Source organism: Ambystoma mexicanum, chromosome 4q, assembly GCF_040938575.1.
Source record: "Ambystoma mexicanum isolate Mex_15411 chromosome 4q, UKY_AmexF1_1, whole genome shotgun sequence".
Classification (NCBI taxonomy): domain Eukaryota; kingdom Metazoa; phylum Chordata; class Amphibia; order Caudata; family Ambystomatidae; genus Ambystoma; species Ambystoma mexicanum.
Genome location: NC_090928.1, coordinates 450,142,000 through 450,165,018, shown reverse-complemented (window position 1 = coordinate 450,165,018; position 23,019 = coordinate 450,142,000). Strand labels below are relative to the sequence as shown.

The following is a 23,019-nucleotide window of genomic DNA, read 5'->3' as shown; positions in this document are numbered from 1 at the left end:
CCAAGAAGCAGAGTGGTGCTGATTATAACCATCACCTGTTGTGAGGAAAGCAACAAAGGAGGATCCTGAGCCTTTATCTCTCCATATCTCAGCATAACATTGGGCGACCCTGGTAATCAAATGATCACAAAGTTGAACCGTGAAAAGAACAAAAGCCATCAAGCTAGTCTTTGATTGAGAGTATGCTGAATAGCTGCTGCAGATTTTTGTGATCCATCGATATTCACATGGGTTCTGATATTCACATGGGTTCTTTGGTTCCTTTTAACAAGTGTCTTAAATCCAAAGAATAACTCTTTCACTGTTACAAGCTTCATTTCCAAGTTGCTATAATTTCACTCTGATGTGGTCAATTGCTGAGAATAATAATCCACTGGTAGGGAGCAAGTCTCCTGCTCATGTCCTTCAGAAAGGATCGCTACTGGCCATTGTTTTCTCTCGGAATTGACACTTAGACAACTTGATACACAGATGATTCTGTTTGAGGTGCTGCATAACTGGTCTCAAAAGTTTTACTTGTTCCAGGCAGGAGGGGAAATGAATAAGACTATCATTCAGATATATCATCATGAAATGATTGTGATAACCCTTTAACAAAACATCCATGAAACTTTGGAAGGAGGCTGGTGCACTGCACAGGTCGAGGAGCATCACAAGATAGTCAAAGTGAGCACCCTGTTTTTGTACGCAGTCTTCAACTTGTCACTGTTGCACAAGCTCACTGTGGCAACCCTGAGAGACAATGTGAAGAACAGTTGGGCACCACAAGTCTGTTCTAGGAACACTTCAATTAAATGTATAGGGTATTGGTTGCATAGTTCACACAGGATTTATGCTTCCATTCCTCTGTCCTGTATTAAAAAAAAAAAAAAGAAAAAAAAAAAAGAAGTGGAAGGTGTTGTGTATCCCTTCATAGATTGTCTTTAATACAGTCCCCTTCACCAATATCTCCCTTTCCCCACGCTAAAGGGTATATTCCTACCCTGTAGAAAACACTAGTCCAGGCTCCAGATGAATGGAGCAATCAAATGCCCTATATGCAAATAGTGCTTCCAATTCCTTTTCACAAAAACAAAATCATGAAAGTCCATGTGTTCTTCAGAGATGGAGACATAGGCAAGGGTTTTGGCTGGAAAGACGGGTACTATTCTGTAAGAGGTGTTGTTCTTTGCCCAACTGTTTCATTGACAGTGTTTTTTTTTTAAGAAGCTTTATTCGGCTATAAAAACAATCAAAGCATTTAACAAAATATACATAAATCTTCATTTAAAAATACAGACCTTAAAACAGCTGTACTTATAAAAGCTTTTAAAAGTTTTAAAACGGTTGAGTGTTGCACTAAGTTACGTTATCAGTTTCTTTAAAAATTCTCATTCTCCTGGGCCAAGCCCTCTGCAAATACTTAGCCACATTCTGAGTCACAGGTAGATTGTTACTTAATGTGCAAATATGAAAAGCAACAACTACCCTACGAATGTTATTCAATCTAAATATAGGTAGTAAATACTGAGTTCTTAGAACAGCATACTCAGGGCATAACAACAAGAAATGCCAATCCATCTCCTCTGAAGACCCACACATAAAACAAGCAGGAGTTAAGCATGGACCATCTCGCTGTGTATGCAGTGCTTTTCAAGATACCAGCTATCAGATTCAGAAAAGGCGAGCATGCATACGAGGTTGAACCATATCAAGGTATGGTTCAAAACCAAAATCCTCTTGCAGCCAAGATATTGCTTGCCGCAGGATAGTTTAAGACAAGTTGTTAGTATAGACTTCCTGCATTCCTTTAAGCTTGCTTCCATGATCGCGTCCAAACTTCCCTTGATCATCACTGAGTCCTACAAGCCAAGACTATGTACCCAGAATTTGACATGTCTGAGCAACAGTGTTGAGCCACTGCGATCCAATGCTATCAACTCAGTTAACATTAGTTTATAGTCTATTAGAGCAAGAGAGGTCCAAACATGAGCCCAGAAAAGGAATTACTTTAGGGGTATAGTTTCTTCAATAGGGCAGACGTCACATTTCAGGTGAAGAACAACATTGGGGGTTCCTTTGGACTGTATAAGCAAGGATTTTAAAAAGTTATTTTTGGAGATACTCAAAGCATCTGAGTTAGTATATCCCCATATTTCGGCCCCACACAGAGTGGCTTGCACTGCTTGCAGCCTGTACAGGTGTAGAGCTGGGGGGAATGCACCATCAGCATGTGATGAAAACAATGTTCTTATTCCTCTGTGTTTTACCAGCTTCAGATTCACTTTCATCACATGCTCTGTCCAGAGGCCAGTCTCAGCAAATCGGAGGCCCAAGTAGTCATAGGCCACCACTTGCTCCAGCTTTGCTCCATTGACCTCAATGCAGATGTTAGTTTTCCTGGAGGACCTATGCCTGAAAATCAGTGGGCCTCATTACGACACTGGCGTTAAGGGTTTAGCGGCGCCGTAAAAGGTGTTGGCGCCGTTAAACCCTTAACGCCGGATTACGAGGTCCCATTGCGGGACCTGACCTTAACGGCTGGTTTTTCCAGCCGTTAAAGTAGGGACCCGCAAAGGGACTTTGGTGATAATAACGGTACCGCAATTTGCGGTACCGTTATTAGCGCATTCCCCATTCCCATTGAGCCCTATGGGGCAAAAATGGGGAAGGGCCATGGTGGCATGGGGAATTACCGCCCCACCAACCTCGGAATGGGGTGGCAATTCCCCATTCCGCCATGGCGGACACCGGCATGGACCATGGTGCTAACAGCACCATGGTCCTCTGCCTGGGTCATAATGAGGCCCAGTGTCTTTGTTTTGGCTGTGTTTATATCCAGGCATAATTTCTCACACTTGTCTGTGAAGGTTCTCATTGCATGCCTAGCTCCCTTAGGACTTGTTGCAAGCAGCACGGCATCATCCGCAAAGAATAGTGCCAGATAGCGTCTGTTGCCCATCATAAGTGCATCTAGGCTTTTGGCCGCCAACTCTTCGATTAGACCACTGATCTAAAGGCAGCAGAGTAATGGAGACAAAACGCATCCCGGTCTCACTCCGCGCTGTACCGCAAATGACTCAGTACACTCACCTTTCGCCCCCCAGTGAACTACGGTCTGATGCATGAGGTATTTTGTATGCTGCTATAACTGTCCATAGTTTACTCTGCAAGACTGTATCAGACGCGGTGCAACGGTCTACGAAGATGGAATACACCTTAGTATTGCAGAAGTTGTGTATTTTTTAAGCAGGAGATCCAACCGGAAACATTGTTCCACTGTTTCCCATACCCTCCTGGAAGCCAGCTTGCAACCAGCTTAAAATACCTGCTGAAGTATGCCAATTTTGTAGATGTTCCAAAATTACCTTTGCATAGATTTTCCCTGCCCCATCGAGGAGGGAGATAGGTTGATAGTTTCCAGTTATCTCCCATCTCCTTTTTTATAAATGGGCACTATCACAGCCTCCTGCCATGTAGCTGGGACTGTGCCTAGTTCAGCGGCAGCATTAAAAACTCTGGTTAATACAGGACCCCAGGCTGCTGGCTCGTCCTTATACATATCTGTGCTTATACAGCCAGGGCCGGGAGCTTTTCCGTCTTTTGTGGCTCTCATTGCCCTGTTCATCTCCTCAAGTTGCTCTCTAAAGTTCTTGCCAAATGGATCTAAACTCACAGACTCCGGTACTTGATCAGTGCCACACTCTTCTGTATGACATAGAACTGAAATATGGCACCTCCATTTATCCAATGTAATGCTACACTGTGGTTCTCCCAAACAGCTGACGGTTGCCCCAGACACGAGCTTCCAAAAGGTATTTGAATCCTTTTTCTACGTGCCTCGATAGGGATTCCCAGCTTACATATTTTTCTTGTCCCTAATAGTTGATTTATATGTTGCTCTCAGATATTTCTAGCAAACTGTCTACATCAGGTTTCTCTCAGACAGGGGATTAAGGCTGCTTTGCATTTCCTGCATAACTCATCGAACGATAGCTGCCTTGACTTTTTATGCCTCATGTGCTTTTTGCTCGTTTTTATCAACAGGGGTGTCAAACTTTGCTTAATAGATGAAAATTCTTCCAAACCCAGGGCAGCATCATTTGAGGGATCCCAAATAGAAGCTATATGGGTTTCAACAGTCCAATAAAGTTCTGGTTTCGGCTTTTGATCTATAATCCTTTACCACTTCACCACCTGCCTTGACTGGCCTTCAGTTTCAGTGGCCAATATTTTCTGTATCGCACTCCCCTCATACAGTCCTGGCCTCAGGGCAGATATTACGCATAATAAGGGTTTGTGATCACTCTCATAGCGATTTAACACGTCAAAGGATTGCAGCATATTCCAGAATGTTGCATTGATCAGTATATAATCGATCTTACTGCTGCCATTATGTCTAAAAGAATGTACAGCTGGTCATTAGAAAATCATCCATTACATGCCACCAGGTTATTGTTATGCATAATTCTTGCTACCATGATGGCTAAACGTGGAGTCTTTTTAGGGTAGTCGATTGAGAGTTGTGGTATCCTGCAGGCTGCTTCTTGGTCTTCCCAAATATCTTCCGAAATCCTTTGCAGTTCATATTGTAAATTGGAATCCCCCATTGCCAAGGTAAGGTTGTCTGGAGCACACTGAGACAAGCTTGTTTGTATCAGGTCACTTATCTTAACTATACTCTCCAGATAAGAATCCCCTGAAGTCCTATCATATATGTTGAATAGGTTGAGCTTAGAGCCCCTACCAGTTTTAATATTCAAGCACTGGAGGTCTGGAGTTTTAGTTTCCAGTTGTGTTACCGTTCAATTGTGTTTTGACTCACCCATGTCAGCAGGCCTCCCATTGCTCTGCCCCGCTTGCCCTTTATGCTGGGATCGCATAGGCAGCACATCCTTGAATGTTCGCCAGGTCTCTAGAAAGCATACAACGTCAAGCCCTTTGATTAATTTTTCGACAGGCCAGATCTTCCAGGTGCTTTTCTATGCCAGCAATATTCTATGAGAATATACCAACACCCCCCAGTGACCCAATGTTTGCTTCCTGACGTGGTCCAGAGTTTAGGTTGTTCGGCAGAGGCTGCAGTCAGTCAAGGTCATCCAAACAATGATTCTGATGTACCGGAGATGGTACGAATGGCAGGGCCTCATCATCTCCCATGCGCCTCCTTTTACAGAGGGGGCTGGATATTATGCTAATTGATGAACCCACCGGAGGGTATGAACAGGCTTCGATGGACAGAAGTCTGTTGGCCAGGTGTTTATTCCACAGGATCAGATGGATGGAGTCTGCCTTTGCTCGGGGCATCTGGACACTAGTACAGTGAAAAAGATCTTCTCTGATGACAGAGGTACAGCCTCTGACATGTCTTATCCAATGAATGGCCTTGTTCCAGAGTGAATCTGCATCTTCGAACTGGCCAACGTGTAATTTCGGCACACCGCACATATAGACACTCTCTTCTTTAAATTGTCTAAAAATCTGTTAAAGCAGTTGTATGCCATCGATGACTTCTGGTTAGAACTATCAAAACCAGTGCTAAAACCAATACCTCTCCTCGGTGGATGAAGTTGGGCATAGTTGTCGATTGTGCTTCTGATGGCTGTATCATTTTCCAATTGTCATACCCTGGGAGCAGGATTCTTTGCCAGATTTGAGGGTCTAGCTGGTCTAGCCGATACCGTTTCTGACGATTTATTATCAGTGCTTTGTTCTTCTTGAGCAGCGGTGGTTGGCCGGTCGGTTCAGTAGCTAAGGTCCCTATAGTTCACACAGGATTGATCCTTCCATTCCTCTGTCCTGTAACCAAAAAAAAACTAAAACAAAAGGAGCCTGCATTGGAGAAGTGGAAGGTGTTTGTCACGTTATAGAGTGTCTTCAATAGAGCCCCTCCACCAATATCTCCCTTTCCTTACTCTAAAGGGAATATTTCTAACAAGGAGAAAACACTAGTCCAGGCCCCAGATAACTGGAACAATCAAATGCCCTGTTTGCAGATAGTGCTTCCAATTGCTTTTCACAAAAACAAAATCATGAAATCTGTATATTCTCTAGAGATGGAGACATAGGCAAGGCTTTGGATGGATAGATGGGTATTATTCTAGAAGAGTTGTACTTTGTACAGCTGTTGCATTGATAATTTAAGGATCCCTGGGTGAGTGTACATTTACCCCAACCAATTATGGATTATGCTTTCCAGTATCACTTTACAATGGGGATCATCAATTAGGTGAAAGCTGAGCACCTCAGAATGTTCCTCACAAATAAGTGTTAGTGACTGTGTGATGGGTGAGGTCTCCAGATATCAGTGACTTATCATCCACAGCACTGACAACTTAATGTTGATCCTCTATGAATTGTAGGTTCTATAGCACCAGAGTACTAATTGTCATTGAAATGTCCTAGGACACCTGCATCCACCATGGCAAACCATCCTGGAATCTGAATGGTTAAGTATATATGTGACAGAAAGCTGGCAGTCAGGGGTGTATTTGCATAGGCTTGCTCATCCTTCCCCCTGGATTTAAGGAGCGCTGCTTTTTCTTTTTGCCGGGTTTACAAGGCAATCACACATGAAATGACCTTTCTCCCACAAATAGGCATAGTTGCCCTATGCAATGGCAGATTCTTTCCTCCTAGCTGAGAACAGGTTGCTTACCCCCATCCCCCCGCAAACTGCAAGAGTTTGGCAGTGCATTCTGTTGCTGTAGCTAGAGCATACTTGAATGTACTGTAAATTCAATGTTTTTTCTCTGACTTTCGGCCAATTGTTGTTTTATGCAGAACTTTAGGTCCAACATTCTGTTTGAGTTCTGGGGCTGTTCCACTGAACCAGTTTCTTTGATCACTTCCTTTAGACCCTTCCTGAAATGTGCCAGCAATTCAGGTTTGTTACAATTGCTTTCGTCTGAGAGATGCCTGAACTTAACGATATCCTCAGGCAACTCTAGATATCCTTGTGATAGCTCCATTCATTTGGCATTTTAGCTGGTGGAAAACTTTAATTTACTCTCCTATTGAAAAGGGGAGAAATTTGACTATTTTGCATTAAAAACGAAGTTGCCCATATAACTGCATCCCCTATCAGACTGCCAAGCACATATGCCACCTTGGCTTGGTCCATGAGAAAAGCACAGCGCCTATACAAATAGTGTATCCGTCACTGATAAAGAAAAAACGGATGGTCCTAAAGGTCACCAATTAACTTTCATGGAAAAGTAGTCTCAACTTTACATCTATTCCAGGAGCTGCGCCCACTCTAAACATCTTCCTGCACCTCTGTCTAACTGCTGATACAGCTGCTGGTTTATACAGTGCACAGTTGTTCCTCCAACACTTGCATTTTATCTTCCCTGTTAAGAAAAGAGATCAGTAATCTGTCAACAGACACAAGAACCTATGATTAATAATTAGGCTTTATGCGATTATGAGCACAATAAAGCTAACCCAACCTGTGTATTTGAAGAAGAATTAAAGCAAATCATACAATTTTGAATAGGCCCGGCGACAATGTCACATGGGTTACAGATAGAACCAGAGTCCGGGATCAACTCTCTCTAAAGGAAATAAAGGTTATCCATTGGGAACAAAGGAAGGGCTGGGAAGTGAAACATACCCAGGGCTAAAGGATGGAAAGGAGGCCTTCACTGGTTGCCAGAATGGCCAGGTCAGCAGAAGGACTTGCAAAACAGAAGTGAAAAGAGAACTCAAATGTAGAATCCTTTTCAATTGAACCTGATCCAGAGGTGGGAAAGCTAAGTGGCAGAAGATAAGCAGAGCCCCGAGAGAGAAGGTGAGTCCCACCTCATTTACCCGGCAACACATGTTGCTTCAGGCGATGGGATGGTAAGCAATGATTCAGACTCAAAGATAGACCAGAAGGGAACCCACATTTAAACAATTTAAAATTCAAATGGGCCGTCAAAGCATCAATTGCCCATTTCGAAGAGGAAAAGAGGGAAATGAAAGGTGTTGTGCGGAAGATGCAGATGAAACAAGTGGAATTGTGGAGACTGTAACAAAGCCCCCTGCCTGGTCTTGGGGATCAACAGGGTGGGTGGCACATGGGCCCAGTGCCTCCCTGACCGAGTGGGTGACAAGCCCAGGGAGGTATGGGCAGAGTGCCCTGGTCACCCTCCCTTGGTCCAAACAGAGGCCAGGGGACAGTTCTATGCAGGACTGCTAGGGACACCTTACCCAACTGAGAAAAAGTGAAAGCCCTTTTAGACAAAAGGGCTCCAAGAGCGAGGAACCAGGTATGTTTCTTTACTCACAACCAGCTGTCTCTCACAGAAACTAATAAGACCCAGGTTGCTGGTATGTTCAATCCCTCTGCATTTGTTTATCTTGGCAAGTGCCCAGTCACCGCACTGGATTTGCAGCAGATGGGATTTAACCCTGGTGAATACTTGTCCATTTTGGGATTTAACCTAGATATATATTTTTTGCAAAATGTTTAATTGACCAGGACCTGGAGTGCGCGCCTCGCCCTCCTTCATTTTTTCACTTAATGCGATGGGAGTCATGGGCTCCAGAGGCAGCGGCACCGGGGTTACTGTTCCCCACTTTAGAGAATCATAAAGATGGTTCTCTCCCCTCCCCCAAACTTGGGAAGGACTTGTACTTTTGGAAGGTTGTCAGTTCCTGGTCACCTGAACTGAAAAAACGTTTTCACTACAGCTACCAGAATCCTTTGAGTCTAATCAGTAACACCTGTTAAAGAAACACAGCCTCCCTGATGATTATTTGAGATAGGAAAGCGCTTGGAGGAGAACTACAGAAAATAGAACTGCAGCTGATGGGATCTAACCCTGTTAATACTGAGCAACTGAATTGCAGCAGAAGGGATCTAACCCTGTTAATACTTGTTCATCTTTGGGATTTGCAGCAGATGGAATTTAACCCTGGTGAACACTTGTCCATTTTGGGATTTAACCCAGATACATATTTTTTGCAACAGGTTTAATTGACCAGGACCTGGAGTGCGCGCCTCGCCCTCCTTCATTTCTTCACTTAATGCTATGCGAGTCCCGGGCTCCAGAGGCAGCGGCACAGGGGTTATTATGCTTTTGGGTCTTCATCTTTGTGCTCATGTTTATCATTTCCTCACCAAGTTGCAGTAACTATTGATTAAGCGGCTTATTATTTTTTAAATGATGTGTATTATTTACCATTGTCTTAATGGCTCTATGCCTTCATTTCTCAGAACGTGAATTATTCCTTATGCTCTAACCAAATATCCCCCCTTCTCATTTCTAAGACTAATGGAGGGCCCTACATTTCATATTGCTCCCAAGGGTGATGTTCCCTACTCTGGACCTACTTGGAACTCACTCCCATTGGACCGTCCTCTGTTTTTCTTTCTCTCTATTTTATGCATAAGCTTAAATCATGGCTCTTCTCTCAAACATTTGGTTGCACGTACTTCCACTCTTTCGTCTCGCTAATTCCTTCTCCCGTAGCTGATATTGGTCGCTCTGGATCTTTCTCTCCTGTGTTTGGTTATTTTATTTCTCTGGGCTTAGTGCCCGAAGACCACAGTGCGGTGACTGGGCACTTGCCAAGATAAACAACAATAGAAACGAATGTACTGGCTGCAGAGGAAAGACACAGAAATAAAAGGCCCATAGAGTTTAAATACTTCATCCACATAAAAACCCTGAAAGATTCAGTACTCCACAAGGTATAAAATACAAGGTACAGTACATTTTGGTTGACCTAGGCTTGGGAAAAATTAAACTAGGAATCCTGAGAATGTATATAGTGGTGGGGTTAGCGTACATGATTCTCTGGCCTCAATATATGATGCTTTAGTTCATTTCATTGAATCACCCAAAATGTTGTGACCACAGAGTGGTGGGCCCTTAGAATATGAATTTTGTTTCCAAAAACTATTGACTGCAGGTTTCAATGAAACAAAATATATGCAACTCCAAGGAATCCTTACTAGATTAAAGGTTAAATATAAGCAGCAATTAATTACTTGTGAAAATGTTAGAAAAACCTGCTGTATATAAATCGCGAATCGAAGGATTTCCATTTGATGAGTGGTTACTGAATAAAGTTATAGGGCATTGTCTATAGTAAATATATAATACGGCTCCCTTTATGCCATAGAAAACTCTCTTCACTGAGAGACTAAACTATACAGGCACACATCTTTCTTCAAATTACTTGACACAAGCATGTTTAAAGTTCATGAAACTGCAAACTGATGTTAAGCACTGCTTTATAGAGACATTTATGTTCTACTCACGTCCAAAATGGCAGCAAGTGAAGCTGCCTGCAACTCCTTTTACTTTTGGGGATGTTGAATGCCCTATTGCTAAACATTATTGATGTACAAATTATTTGTGGAAACGATACAGTTAAGGGATGATGATAAGCAACTGTACATGTACAAAGACACATTTAGTGATAACATAGAACTACCTTCAAAAACGGCATGCAAATGACAACACTCAGAATCACTCACCTCCACATCTAGCTGTAGAATGTCAGCAGTGGTCTTCATTAAAGATCCTATGTTTGGCTGTGTCCGTCCAAAGTCTCCATGCACAAATTCCTTAATGTATCTTGGTTTTAGTTTAGGAAAAACATATTTTACAAGTTCTGCACACTATCTTAGCAATATGGTATAGTGGTGCATCACTCCTGACATTAAATAAGCAAAGGCTAAAATAGAATGACGAGGTACTTATCTAAAGACATAGAAATGAATATCTATTTTGACCAAATATTTAAGAAAGTGACAACAACTGACATTATGATCGATAAAACAAACTGCAGATGCCTCAAAAGATAAGGTAATGAAAAAATGACCCACAATATGAAATGCAACGACACTCACTTCCCTTCCCTCTCGTTTACTATGTATCCTATCATTTACTGTAAAGTGCACTGTTGCTTTCTAGCTGAGCTTGCACTATATGAAATCACGTACATGCATAGGTATACTCAGGAAGTTAGCCCTATTGAAATAATCACCAGGAGGCATGCAGATTCAGAAAAGAGAATTTCTCGTGGCACAAAAAGCTTGTTGGCCGGGCTTCAGAAAGAGATGTGTAAAAAAAGAACACATTCCCCACTGTGAGAATTCACAAAGGCAGGGGTGTCTTCCTCCAAGGGGGGTCCTAAACCCCCAAGGTGGAGCCCTTTCCCATGCGGTTTAGGGAGGTGTGCCCACTACACAATAGTCCCCCTAGGGGTGGTTTAATATAAGTTCACCCTCTAGGGACAAAGACGATCACCTGGGGTACAGCCTATTGAATGTCATCACTCCCCGACATTCCATAACCCTCCCTAAATGTTTAGAACCATTACATTGAAGGCAAACTTATGTGTTATTGTAATTTAGGAAGAAATAAAGCCCAAAGTACTAGGATGAGGAAACACACAAGTGACAAAGATCAACAAAGGATAAAAAGCAACAAAGGACAATCAGATGGGGCGCTGTTGTGCACCAACTAGAAAGGCAACTTAACCTTCGAGCTCCGCACCACCCAAGATCCCAATGACCAAATCCTGCAAGTTAAGGACCGAAAAACTTGGAAACCTTGACACTGACGGGCGACGGAACACTGCTGCTCCTATTTGCCCAGCTCTGGACAAGCATAGTCCCCCGGAATGCAGTGAAATCCGTTCCGAACTGCTTCCCACGCAGCAGCCGTGTGAGCACTGCATGCTTGGGAGAAGTGGCTGACACCGGGCGGCAGCGGAAGTACGCGCTGCACTGAGACCAAGTAAACAGGGGACTGCTGCTGGATAGCCCCCAACTGGAACGGGACTCTCTGGGGAATCGATGGAGCAGCCTGAATATACGGCACCTGGTCCCACCTTTGCCCTCCTCCGGCGAGCAATCAGGAGGAATCGTCGGTATCCGCCTACTGGGGAGAACGCAGAGAAGGTATGTGGCACCATTCCTTGCCCTGAAGTGCAATAATAACAAGTGTCAGGGGCTTGCTCCAGGGCCCGCAAGCTTTGAACTGCTGCCACAGGCTATAGACACAAGGGGCTGAGACAAACCCCATAAATATGTGCACATTCTCCTCATATGCCAGAGCGCTACAACTGAATACCCTATCGCTGAAATATGACCCATGAAGGCCCAAAAGGTGGGAAAAAGGGCCCCATGGACCCTTTTACCAACATTATATGCAAGATGAGGACTGCTCTCAAGACCCTCACCCCTGAGCGCAAAGACTACCACTGGCACTAATATGGAGCCTTATATGGCCGCAATGCAAGCCAGGTTTGCTGCAGTAAACACCAAGCTAGATGAAAAATATAAAAAACGACGGTCGGTCTTTGGAAACTACACTTTTTAGGTGCTTGCATGGATCTACTGAGCATGATGGGATTTGCAAGGTGTAATGGCTAGGCCCGATCACCCGACTTCTCACCTGGAACTTTCGGGGTCTGAGCAAACTGAGGCACAGAAAATATAATCCTACGTCAAAAGGCATAACATACAGATCCTAATGCTACAAGTGACCCATGCCCTAGCCAAAGTGGTTGACTCATTTGCCTGTTGCTGGGGACCTCAAAGAATTGGTACGGACAACTCATCACAGTCAAAAAGGGCTATTACTCTTATCCATCATGCCCTAGGCTTCCAGGTGTCTAAATCAACTGTTGATCAACTGGGTAGGTATGTTATTATCTGGGGGAATATGAGGGGAGATCCTATGTCTTCATCAATACGTATGGCCTGAACATCGATGACCACAACTTTTACCTCAAGATAGTCAAACTAATATCCCTATTGGACAAGGCTAGGGTACTGTGGGGTGGGGACTTCAACACTATACTTAATCCGCTGATGGACAGAACCTCTAGGACCCCCGGGTCGCACACCAGGGTAGCGCATACTATCCTTCAGTGCATGAATCACCTACCCCTTATTGATGCCTGTAGGGATATACACCCACGATTAGAGGAATATACCTTCTACTCCTCAGTCCAGGACTGGTTCAAGCATAGACTACTGGTTATACTCCCCAGACTGTGTCCCATTCACAACGGACTGCTCCTTATTCCCTCACACCATCTCAGACCACTCCCCAGTACTACTTGAGATCGAAAACGACTCGGCAAGACCCCAGCCTGTGGCGGATTCCCCCGCTCTACTGCTTGACACCACAGTACTCGACCCACTACGAGTGGAGATACTGGAATTTTTCAATCGTAATGAGGGATGGGTGAGGACCCTGTCCGTGGTATGGGAATCCCTCAAGGTCTGGTTAAGAGGCCACACATTAACCCTAACACACGGCTCCCTAAGAATCATAGTCTAGGAACTACAGCGGACCGAGACCCAACTAGACATTAGAGAACACATTTGCCCTATCACCAAAAGAGACAACACTTGCCCTACTTCATGCCCAATTGGATGAATTCCACAGACTAGCAGATCATGAGATCCTGTACGTCACTGCTCCTGCAAGTGCCAGGACATATGGGGAAGGGGACAAAGCCAGCAGATCTCTAGCTATACTGGTTAAATCCAAAAACAATATGCAACCAATTACCAGTATGTGCGGGAGAGGAGGGGAGACGTGTGGAGGAAAATGCAATTAAAGTATTCACAGAATTGTACTCAACATTGTATGCTTATGCCGACACTTTTTCGGATAGTGATCTCACCGGATACATTGATTCGGCCCCACTCCCCAGGCTTTCTCCCAAGGCATGTGCTGTAATGGAATCCTGTTTGACCATTGAAGAGATAGGGCAAGCAATCAAAGATCTTGCAGCTAGGAAGTCCGCGGGCCCGGACAGCCTCCGTATTGATCTCTACATAAGTTACTTACCAGAACTTGCCCCTAAACATCTTGCACTATGGGAAGAGGCCATCGTTGCTGGGACACTCCCCTTCCCCCCGTCATTAAGGGAGGCAGTCATCTCAGTTTTGCTCAAACCTATCAAACCCCAGCAGGAGGCCTCATCCTACCTACCGCTCTCGCTAATCAATTTGGACACAAAAATGTATGCCAAGGCCATAGCAAATAGTCTAGTTCTCCATATGAATCACCTGATGCATCCTGATCAGTTGGGATTTATCCCTTCCAAATCCACTTCCCTGAACTTAGGCAGGCCATTCGCCATCATCTCCCAACTAGACCCCAAGGCCAAAGTAATCGCAGCCTCACTTGATGCTGAGAAATTGTTTGATTTGGTGTCCTGGATCTGTATGTTTGTTATCCTTGGTCGGTTTGGGCCCCAATTCCTGAGCTACATTCAACTACTGTACAACAACCCATGCGCCATAGTCAGAACAAATCACACCCTCTCGCCCAGGTTACCCCTTCGTAGAGGCACACAGCAGGGATGCCCACTCTCTTCCCTTATATTCACCCTCACTATTGAATTCATGGCGGCAATGATATGACAAAAACACTCCCCAACTCATAATACTTTACGCTGATGATACCCTATTATACATCAGAGACCCCGAGATCAACCTTGCCCCCATCATGTAAGACAAACAAATTCTCCAGGTACTCGGGATACAAGGTCAACGCTTCAGAATCTGAAATTATACCCCTTACCTGCGGATCGGCTCACATGTGGGCAATACTGACTGCGATCAATGGTGTTGGCATTTGTCTAGAATAATGGTGCAAACAGAATGAGCTGGGCGAAAATGGCCAAGCAGTGCGACACTGGAGGCCTCTCAGCACCAGATTTCGAACTCTATTACAATGCAGCGCAAGCCCAATTTGCAGGATACTGGTTTGCTGACACAAAGAACCATGCATATCTCTGTGTCGAAAACTACGCTGCCTCCCCCACCGATCTCCGATCAGAAACATTTGCAAAATCCTACAGCGACGGCACATCTATTGATCCGCTGGGAAGTACTGTAAAGGCTTGGTCCAGAATATTCAAGAGGGTTGATATCCTTAGCAACCTGTCTCTAGATAATGCATGAACAGCCCATCAACTAGTCCGGAGCCAAATTTATGAACGGGGCGACAAAGCAAATAAGACCCTGGCCTGGTTAGAGAGATGCAAACAAAGCAGGGGACACGTACGGGCCATTAAATCTCCGGATGGAACACTGCTGACAGATGACTCTGACATTGTTGAAGCATTTGCCGCCTACTACAAAAATCTCTATACCCCACCCACCGGGAGCTTGCCAGTTGAGCCCTCATGCTACCTTGACCAGATTGAGATCCCGAAACTCTCACAGCGCCAATCGGATCTCCTGAACGCTGAAATCACTGACACAGAGGTGCAAGAGGCGTTTGCACATCTACAACCCGGGAAAACTCCGGGTCCCAATGGGTTCCCAACAGAAACATGGAAATACCTCGGTGGCACACTATCTACCCACATGCACCGCATGTTCCTACGCAGCAAAGAACTAGGAGCACTCCCCCCAGACCTCAGGAAGGCATGCATAGTAGTCATACACAAGCCTGGTAACCCCCCGGAGGAATGTGCCTCCTATCGTCCCATATCCCTGATCAACGGCGAAGCCAAGGTCCTCGCCAGAACACTTGCCAACAGACTAGTGCAGGTGATAGAGACCCTCGTCCACCCAGACCAATGTGGATTCATGCCCAATAAATCCACTCGCATGAACTTACGCAGAGTCCAATTGGCGCTGAGTAGAGCCAAAGAAATGCCAGCCCCACTAGCCCTCCTGGGGGTGGACTTTGAAAAGGCATTCGACTCTGTGGGTTGGGATGCTCTGTGGGCGATCATGGCTAGAATGAACCTGGGGCAAACATTTATATCATGGGTTAAACTTCTCTCTGCATCCCCGGAGGCCACGGTGAGGGTGAACGGCAGGTCCTCTAAATCATTTCCCTTGTGTCGAGGTACGAGGCAGGGATGCCCGCTGTCCCCACTTCTCTTCCTCCTGGCCATCGAACCACTTGCAATTGAGCTTTGAGCTAATACCAACTGGACAGGTTTCGGTTGGCCGGGAGGGGGAGAGGACCGCCTATCGCTCTACGCGGATGACCTCCTCATATACCTCAGTACCCCGAGCACTTCATGCCCGGCTGTCTCCCTCATTCTTAGGGAATATCAGAGCTTTGCGGGCCTAAAGGTCAATGAAACCAAAACCATTTTCTTCCCGATTCAGGGTGGCGAGTCTGCGATCCCGGAGACCTGCCCATACCATGTCTCTTTTAAGGTATTTAAATACCTGGGTATACGGCTTGACCCGACACTCGAAGGGTTCCTTCAACTTAATCTACAACGAGTAATTGAGCGGTTCAACAGAGACACTCCCCACTGGCAATCACTCCCCCTATCGCTAATGGGTAGAGCCGCGCTATTCAAGATGATGACCCTCCCCAGACTGTTGTATGTTCTCCAGAATGCCCCATTCCTCATCCCCCGAGAAACCTTTGCACTCATTGACAAAAACGTACGCACGCTGCTATGGGGTGGGAAACAATCCAGGATCGCCCTTGACACGCTCCAGAGATCAGTATGGGAGGGAGGCATCGGTTTACCCTGCATACGCACCTATTACCTTGCGACACAGATAGGGGTAGTAAACGACTGGATACACGCAGACCCCACACTACCACACATCCGTATTGAACTGGAGATCATGGCCCCGTAAACCCCGCTGCAGATCTTGTACGCCACCCACAACTAGCTCCCGACGCTGCCCAAAATGACCCACCATATTCGTCGCGCCTGGCGGGATGCACACAAACTAATCGGCTGGAAAGGAAAGCCAACACTATCACAACCCATATGGCACAACGCGCTCCTCCTGGAAATAGTGAAAATGGGCTCTTTTGGTCACTGGCGCGCAAAAGGGATACACACACTAGCGCATGCGATACAAGGGGGTTGCCTCCTGGATTTTGAGACCATACAAGAGCAATTCGACCTGACACCCATGGACCGGTTTCGACATGTGCAGCTGGCCCACGCCATCCACACCCAATTCCCTGACACGATAAACATACCCCCCTGCTCTCCCATCAAGACCAATATCCTCCCGCAACGCATCTCCTCTAAGGTCACCTCCACTCTCTATCGGGCCCTTAACTCCTTCAGGGCTACACAGCTAGATGGGCTAAAAGCTAAGTGGGAAAGAGATGTAGGTCAACTGGTACCTGAAGACTGGGTTGATGCATTAATGTTCCCCAGAGAAATTGGTATAGAATCTAAGCTCAGACTAATACAATTGAGAATCCTTCACCACTCATACCACTCACGTACTGCAATGGCCAGATGGGGGGGGGCTAGAAGACGGGACATGCGTTTGATGCAAAACTGAGCCTGCCACCTTCTACCATATGATATTGGACTGTCGGGTGTTACAGGACTTCTGGGAGAACTGTATTAACACGATCTCTGCTGCCCTGGCACCGCCAATCCCTAGGGATCCCAAAATGGTACTCTTAGGCATCTGGGGTGAAGTAGACCTGTCAAAATATGAAAAAATGTTTCTGGCGATTGCGTTGGGGGCAGGCAAAAGGATTATTGCGGCTAAATGGGGCTCTGCCAACCCACTGTGCCTGAACCGCTGGAGTAACGAGCTGGACAGGTGCGCAGCTTCAGAGCGCCGGATCTATAACGCACGGGGCTGCCCCCGCAAATTAAAAAAAATATGGGGTAAATGGCTTGATGCTCACTGAAATCCACTGGTGGGAGTAGATCAGTATCACTGTTAGCATTAGTTAGCTGCCTTGTCTCATAAATGTCTTACGGTCCTAGGCCCCATGGGGCCCTTCTAGCTGTTAATGCCATGCTGCCTTCATCTTATGTATGCCTATGATTCATGTTTGTTTTTTATGTTGTGTTTAATCTCAAGAAACAGAGTTATAAAAAAAAAAGAGGGATGATATCACTATCTCTTATTGCAGCACATCCCCCTTATGGCACTATCCCAGTATGTCCCGTATGTATGACCCAGCATTATGGAGAGCATGGGATTCCGAAGGACAGCTAACACTGAGGGACATGTTCCCTGGTGGAACATTCGTACCACTAGCTGACGTCCTAGCCAAAGTGGGGCAAGGTCCCTCTAAGGCACTGCAATACTACCGGATGAGAGCAGCATTCTGCCATATGTGGCCCTCTTTCCCGACTGAACCGATAGTTCATCCATTCATGCAGGCTGCCATGACACCATCTGGGGTTAGTTGCGGCACCTCTAAATTATATTGAATCATACAGACCCATACCCCCAAACATAACAAAATGAAGGCTGTATGGGAAAGAGACCTGGGCATAACATTGGACGATACACAATGGGCCTGACACTGCCAATTTACCAAAACAGTGTCTCTCCAAGCAAATTTGAGGCTAATATAATTCAAGATCCTAAATCATCTACACTTTACCACCACAAAAATGGCGAGATTTTACCCTGGTCAATTGGCTAGCTGCCCCAAATGCCATGCTGGTGTGGCCGACTACGTACTGGGCATGCCCAGATATTCTCGAGTTCTGGGTAGGGATGGCAAACACCGACTGACATACTAAACATTCCCATCCCTCCCACACCACTGAAATACCTACTCAGCGATATCGGGAAGGTACCCATCAAGACACAAAGGATATTTAATGTGGCCTATGCAGTGGCAAAACGAAACATCGTTCAGATGCTGGAAAGCTAAGATTGCTCCCACCTTACAATAATGGCTTAAAGACCTGACTTATATCAATGAGTGGGAGGAGGGCTTTATTACTATTGTCTTTCCCACGAGCAGACCCAAAGACATATGGGCCCCGTTTCGCACCTAAATGGCCGAACACCACAAAGAGCCCCAGGTACACTCTGATGATTGCGATCTATAATCCATGTATATGTTAAAATGTAAAATCATGTATTTATGGAAACCGAAATATGTGATATGTTACATGCAACTGGGCTCCAACAAAAACAAAGGACAATCAGATGTGGCAAGCCCAGCCGCGGAGTCAAGTGTAGCCGTGAGAGGAAGTAGGTGCAGTCACTCTCTGACATGGGAGATTTGAATCCAGCTGGCGGATCAGCAGGAGAGGGACGCGAAGAATGATGGTGAGCAGCTTTGGGAGTTGTCTGCCATTTATGTCGGTGCAGCTCCAAGTACACAACCAAGAAAAGGAAGTAAGCTGAGCTGTGTAGGAAGATGCCACGCTGCAAATCCTGACAGTGAGAAGCCTGAAGAGCCAAGGGAGCCGATCCCAGTCTCAGGAAGCCCCAGAGATGTACCTAAAGCCCCGAGAAGGTAAGAAGCGCTAGGGGAGATCCAGAGGGGGCACGGAAGAGAACTGGAAAGATGCTCAAACTGCTTTCCCTCAACCCAGTGAGACTGAACCAGTTACTCGGTCTAGCCAGTGTCAGTCGTCCCTCCAACACCATCTTCCTCGCGTCAGTGGGAGACAGAAACCCACTGATCACCAGAGAAGGGTCGGGGACCCTAACAAGAGTGCCAGAAGGGTCAGGGACCCAAAAGCAGATTCTGAAAGCATCAGGGAAATCTCCCTCATCACAGTGGGAAAGGGAAAACCACTCACCACCAGACAAGGGTCTGGGACATAAAAACAGATACCGAAAGCAGAGGAAATCCTCCTCGTCACAATGAGAAAGAGAAAACCACTGACCAACAGCAGAGAAGGGTCTGGGACCGCAACAAGATTTGGGATTTTGCTAAAATCAAACCAGAGTGACAAAGTGGACATCAAGCTAAAAGCAGTGAGAAATAACTTTACCAAGCAATACCAGGAGAAGGAAATCATTCTTCTGGTAACAAATCAGGAGCTTTGATAAAGATGCCAGGGTCGGGAGTCATTCCACCTGACCTTGTGTTAAACTATGCCAATCAGTATCAGGAGAAGGGAGGTATTCTCCTGGTATCGTACCAGGAGTTGTATTAAAGACGGCAGGGGAAGAACATCATTCTCCCTGGCCTTGTTGTTATGTGTGCCAAACCATATCAAGAGAAGGGAGGCATTCTCTTGGTTCTGAACTGAGAGTTGAGCAGGAGACACCAGGGAAAGGGAGGCATTCCCCCTGGTTTAACTGGAAATTATACAAATCCACAGCAGGAGAAGGGAGCCATTCTCCTGGACGTGACATTATATAAAGACCGGGTAAAACCCACAAGCCAGGGGAAGGGAGTCATTCCCCCTGGAAATTTAGTTGCAAGAGGACAATCGTTTCAACATTATCCAAGAATCAGGAGAAGGGAGCCGTTCTCCTTTATCTTTCAGTTGTAGTGTGAGGGATAGAAGTAGGTTTTGACAGAGGACGGTGGAGATTAATTTGACGGACATTCTGACAAACCCTTTAGTATTGGTTTTGAGGCAGGGAACCCCTTCTTAGAAGTTAGAGATAGTGAGGATATTTTTCTTACACAAATGAAAGTCTATAACCAAAACCATGCCACCTTTGTGTCGGCTTCCCTCTTTGACACCCTTACACTCTGTTAAGTGCCTTTGCCCATAGTATTAGTGGGGATGCCTGCACCAAGCCTAACAGTTCCCTTCAGTAGAGACGTGTCACACAGAACGAATTCCACCTGTAAGGCACATAATTATTTCTTCTAATGGATATTATCGCCACTGAAGATGCCTTATCCTTGAAATATTATCCCACTAATGGCAATTAAAAATGAAGGAAGAAGGGGCATCAGAGGTGCCAGGACAAGGAGAAAGAGATCTCATACAAAGATGTGCTGCACTAAAGCCCTTCCAAATAGGGACTCAGGCTTAGCGTCAGAGTCCAGGCAGTAGTGCTGGCAAGAGCATGCAGAGTCAACCTAGTGGCCAACTCAAGAAAGAGGTCATTGCAGCACAATCTCTCATGGAACGTACCACATTCCAGTCAATAGAAGCCTCGTGCACCGCCTTGTAGCAAATCATGAAGCATCCAACAATCCAATTGAAGATGGTCGGCATGGTCACAGCCGCCCCCTGGACCAATGACCAAAAGCCACAAACAGTGGCCTGTCAATTCGGTACTTGTCTGACCCTGCTAAATAGCTGCTAAGGGGACTCAGGGTCAAGATTCTAAAGCCCATCTGTTGCCTTCCATGATTAGAGAATGGAAAGAAGAGTAGAAGCTGTATGCACAAACGGTGGAGCCGTCCACAATAACAAGACCCAGTTCAGATTCCATTGTTCCTGGGTGTAAGACAAAGAGTGAATTAGCAGTCCTTTCAGGATCTAGATTAAAATGGGTATCTGTATCTAAAAGAAAGAAAGCTGCCCGTGCTTCCCCATGAAGGTGGCTATGGCAGCCAGGTACCAGGCAGCAAGGTGGACACCTGCATCTTTCCTTTACCAGAGACAATGGCAAGTTCAACAACTAGTCACTGAAGCTGAGTAGGGATTGATTCCCTGTTGATAACACCACCTACGGAAGCATAGCCATCTACATGAGTAAAGCTTCTGGGTGCTTTGTTTCCTGGGGTACACCATGAGGTCTAGCATCTGCTCAGACAATCTATGGCACTAAAACCTTAGGTGTGCAGGAGCCAAACGTACAGCTAAAAGCTGCTTGGATCCACGTCGAAGCCGACACCAGCTTCTTGAGTCAACAAACCCAGAAAAACAGGTTTCTCCAAAGCACATATCCGTTGTAGGTCTCCATACCTGAACCTTTGTGTTAATCTCAAAGCAACCAAGATCATTATTCCCCTGTTGTACCCAACTCTCTTCTGGAGTGTCTGCAGCAGGGGAATTGGACGGAATGCATTCTTGTTTGAGAAACTTCACAGAACCAGCAGGGCATCGCCGAATGCAATTCTCTTGGGAACATCTCAGGATCAAAACTCACTTGGCATTCCAGTGGCTGTACATTTTTAACAAGGCCACTTTCCTCGTTTGCACATTGCTCGTACATTTTTACCCTGTGGTCGTTTTATTATTATTATTTCTTTTAATGGGGTGGGGGTCCTGCAAACTCCAATTATACAGCTCTAGGATATTCATGTGGAGTCTAGCCCGCCACACATGACTATCTGTCCTGTTTATTCATAAAACAGCGAGAAAGACGAACAAAAGTGGAGGTACAGAGGGACTGAGTTTCAAATAGAAGGGTCCAGAGACAAGAAAGTGCATATCGCTCAGATGGGCCACTGGGCCAGCTTGGAAGCTTCCATAATGACTTGTGAAAGACTAGTATCACCCATGGCTCACCCAGCATGACATTCCCCTCACTGTACCACTAGCGCAAATCCTGCCCCAAACTATCACTTACTTTTTATTTTTTTGACATTTTTTATTGATTTTAAACAACATAAACAACCAAAAACCAATTTAAAAAAAACACATAATAAACAGTCGTCAAGGTACTTTCAATTCTTGCTCTATACTCCTAATCTCACCCATTCCTCCTTCACTTTAGTTTATACCTATACACCTTCCATTGTTACATCCACTGTGGTTGTATTTGCGCCCTCACCTATCGAGGAGTCCTCCGTTCCAGTCTGGGTCGGTTCAAACAGAGTGGCCACTAAATGTCTCCAAGCCATCAACGTCTCCCCCAGATCATCCCCCTCCCTACCCACCACCTCGCTCCACGCCACTGTCTCCGCCTCCACCCATTTCTGGAGATCGTGCCATCACACTTCCAACCTCGGTTTGTGAGTAGCTTTCTAGCCCATGGCAATTCTACGCTTGGCTAGTATGCCTGCCAAGTCCTTCAATTTACTCACATGTTTCATTTTATGTTGTCTGGGAAACCCTCCAACCATGCACACCCACATCCAGTTTAAACCCTCTTTTATTCAAGCGCTGGGCTACCTCCCCCCAAAACCTTCCTATTTCCGGGCATGCCGAGAACATGTGTATCGATCCAGAGTTCACCTCCCCACATTTAGGACATGATATGTTCCGACATTCTTTAAATCTCGAAATCCTTCGAGGAGTCATGTACGCCCTGTGGGTGACATACAGCTGGATTTGCTGCAATCTCACGTTCCTAGATACTTTTTTGTGATATCGCCGGACTCTTACCCAAAACCCATCTTCCATGGGCTCCCCTGCCTCCTCTTCCCAGTCCCGCCTCAGCTGGAGTACCTCTTTACCACCCCTGGACATAAGTAGGTCATAAATCCTGGAAACCTC

The 23,019-nt window shown here is 45.6% G+C and overlaps 1 protein-coding gene across 4 annotated transcripts in view; it reads right to left on the bottom strand.

Moving 5' to 3' along the window:
- The window catches only part of PUS10 (pseudouridine synthase 10), a 1,772,971-nt gene that overhangs the window by 67,521 nt on the left and 1,682,431 nt on the right, over positions 1–23,019 (bottom strand). For all 4 annotated transcript variants that reach the window (XM_069608030.1, XM_069608029.1, XM_069608031.1 and 1 more), the window contains one exon: positions 10,454–10,553. In XM_069608030.1, coding sequence (XP_069464131.1) covers positions 10,454–10,553 — 100 coding nt within the window. The remainder of the gene's footprint in view (positions 1–10,453; positions 10,554–23,019) is intronic.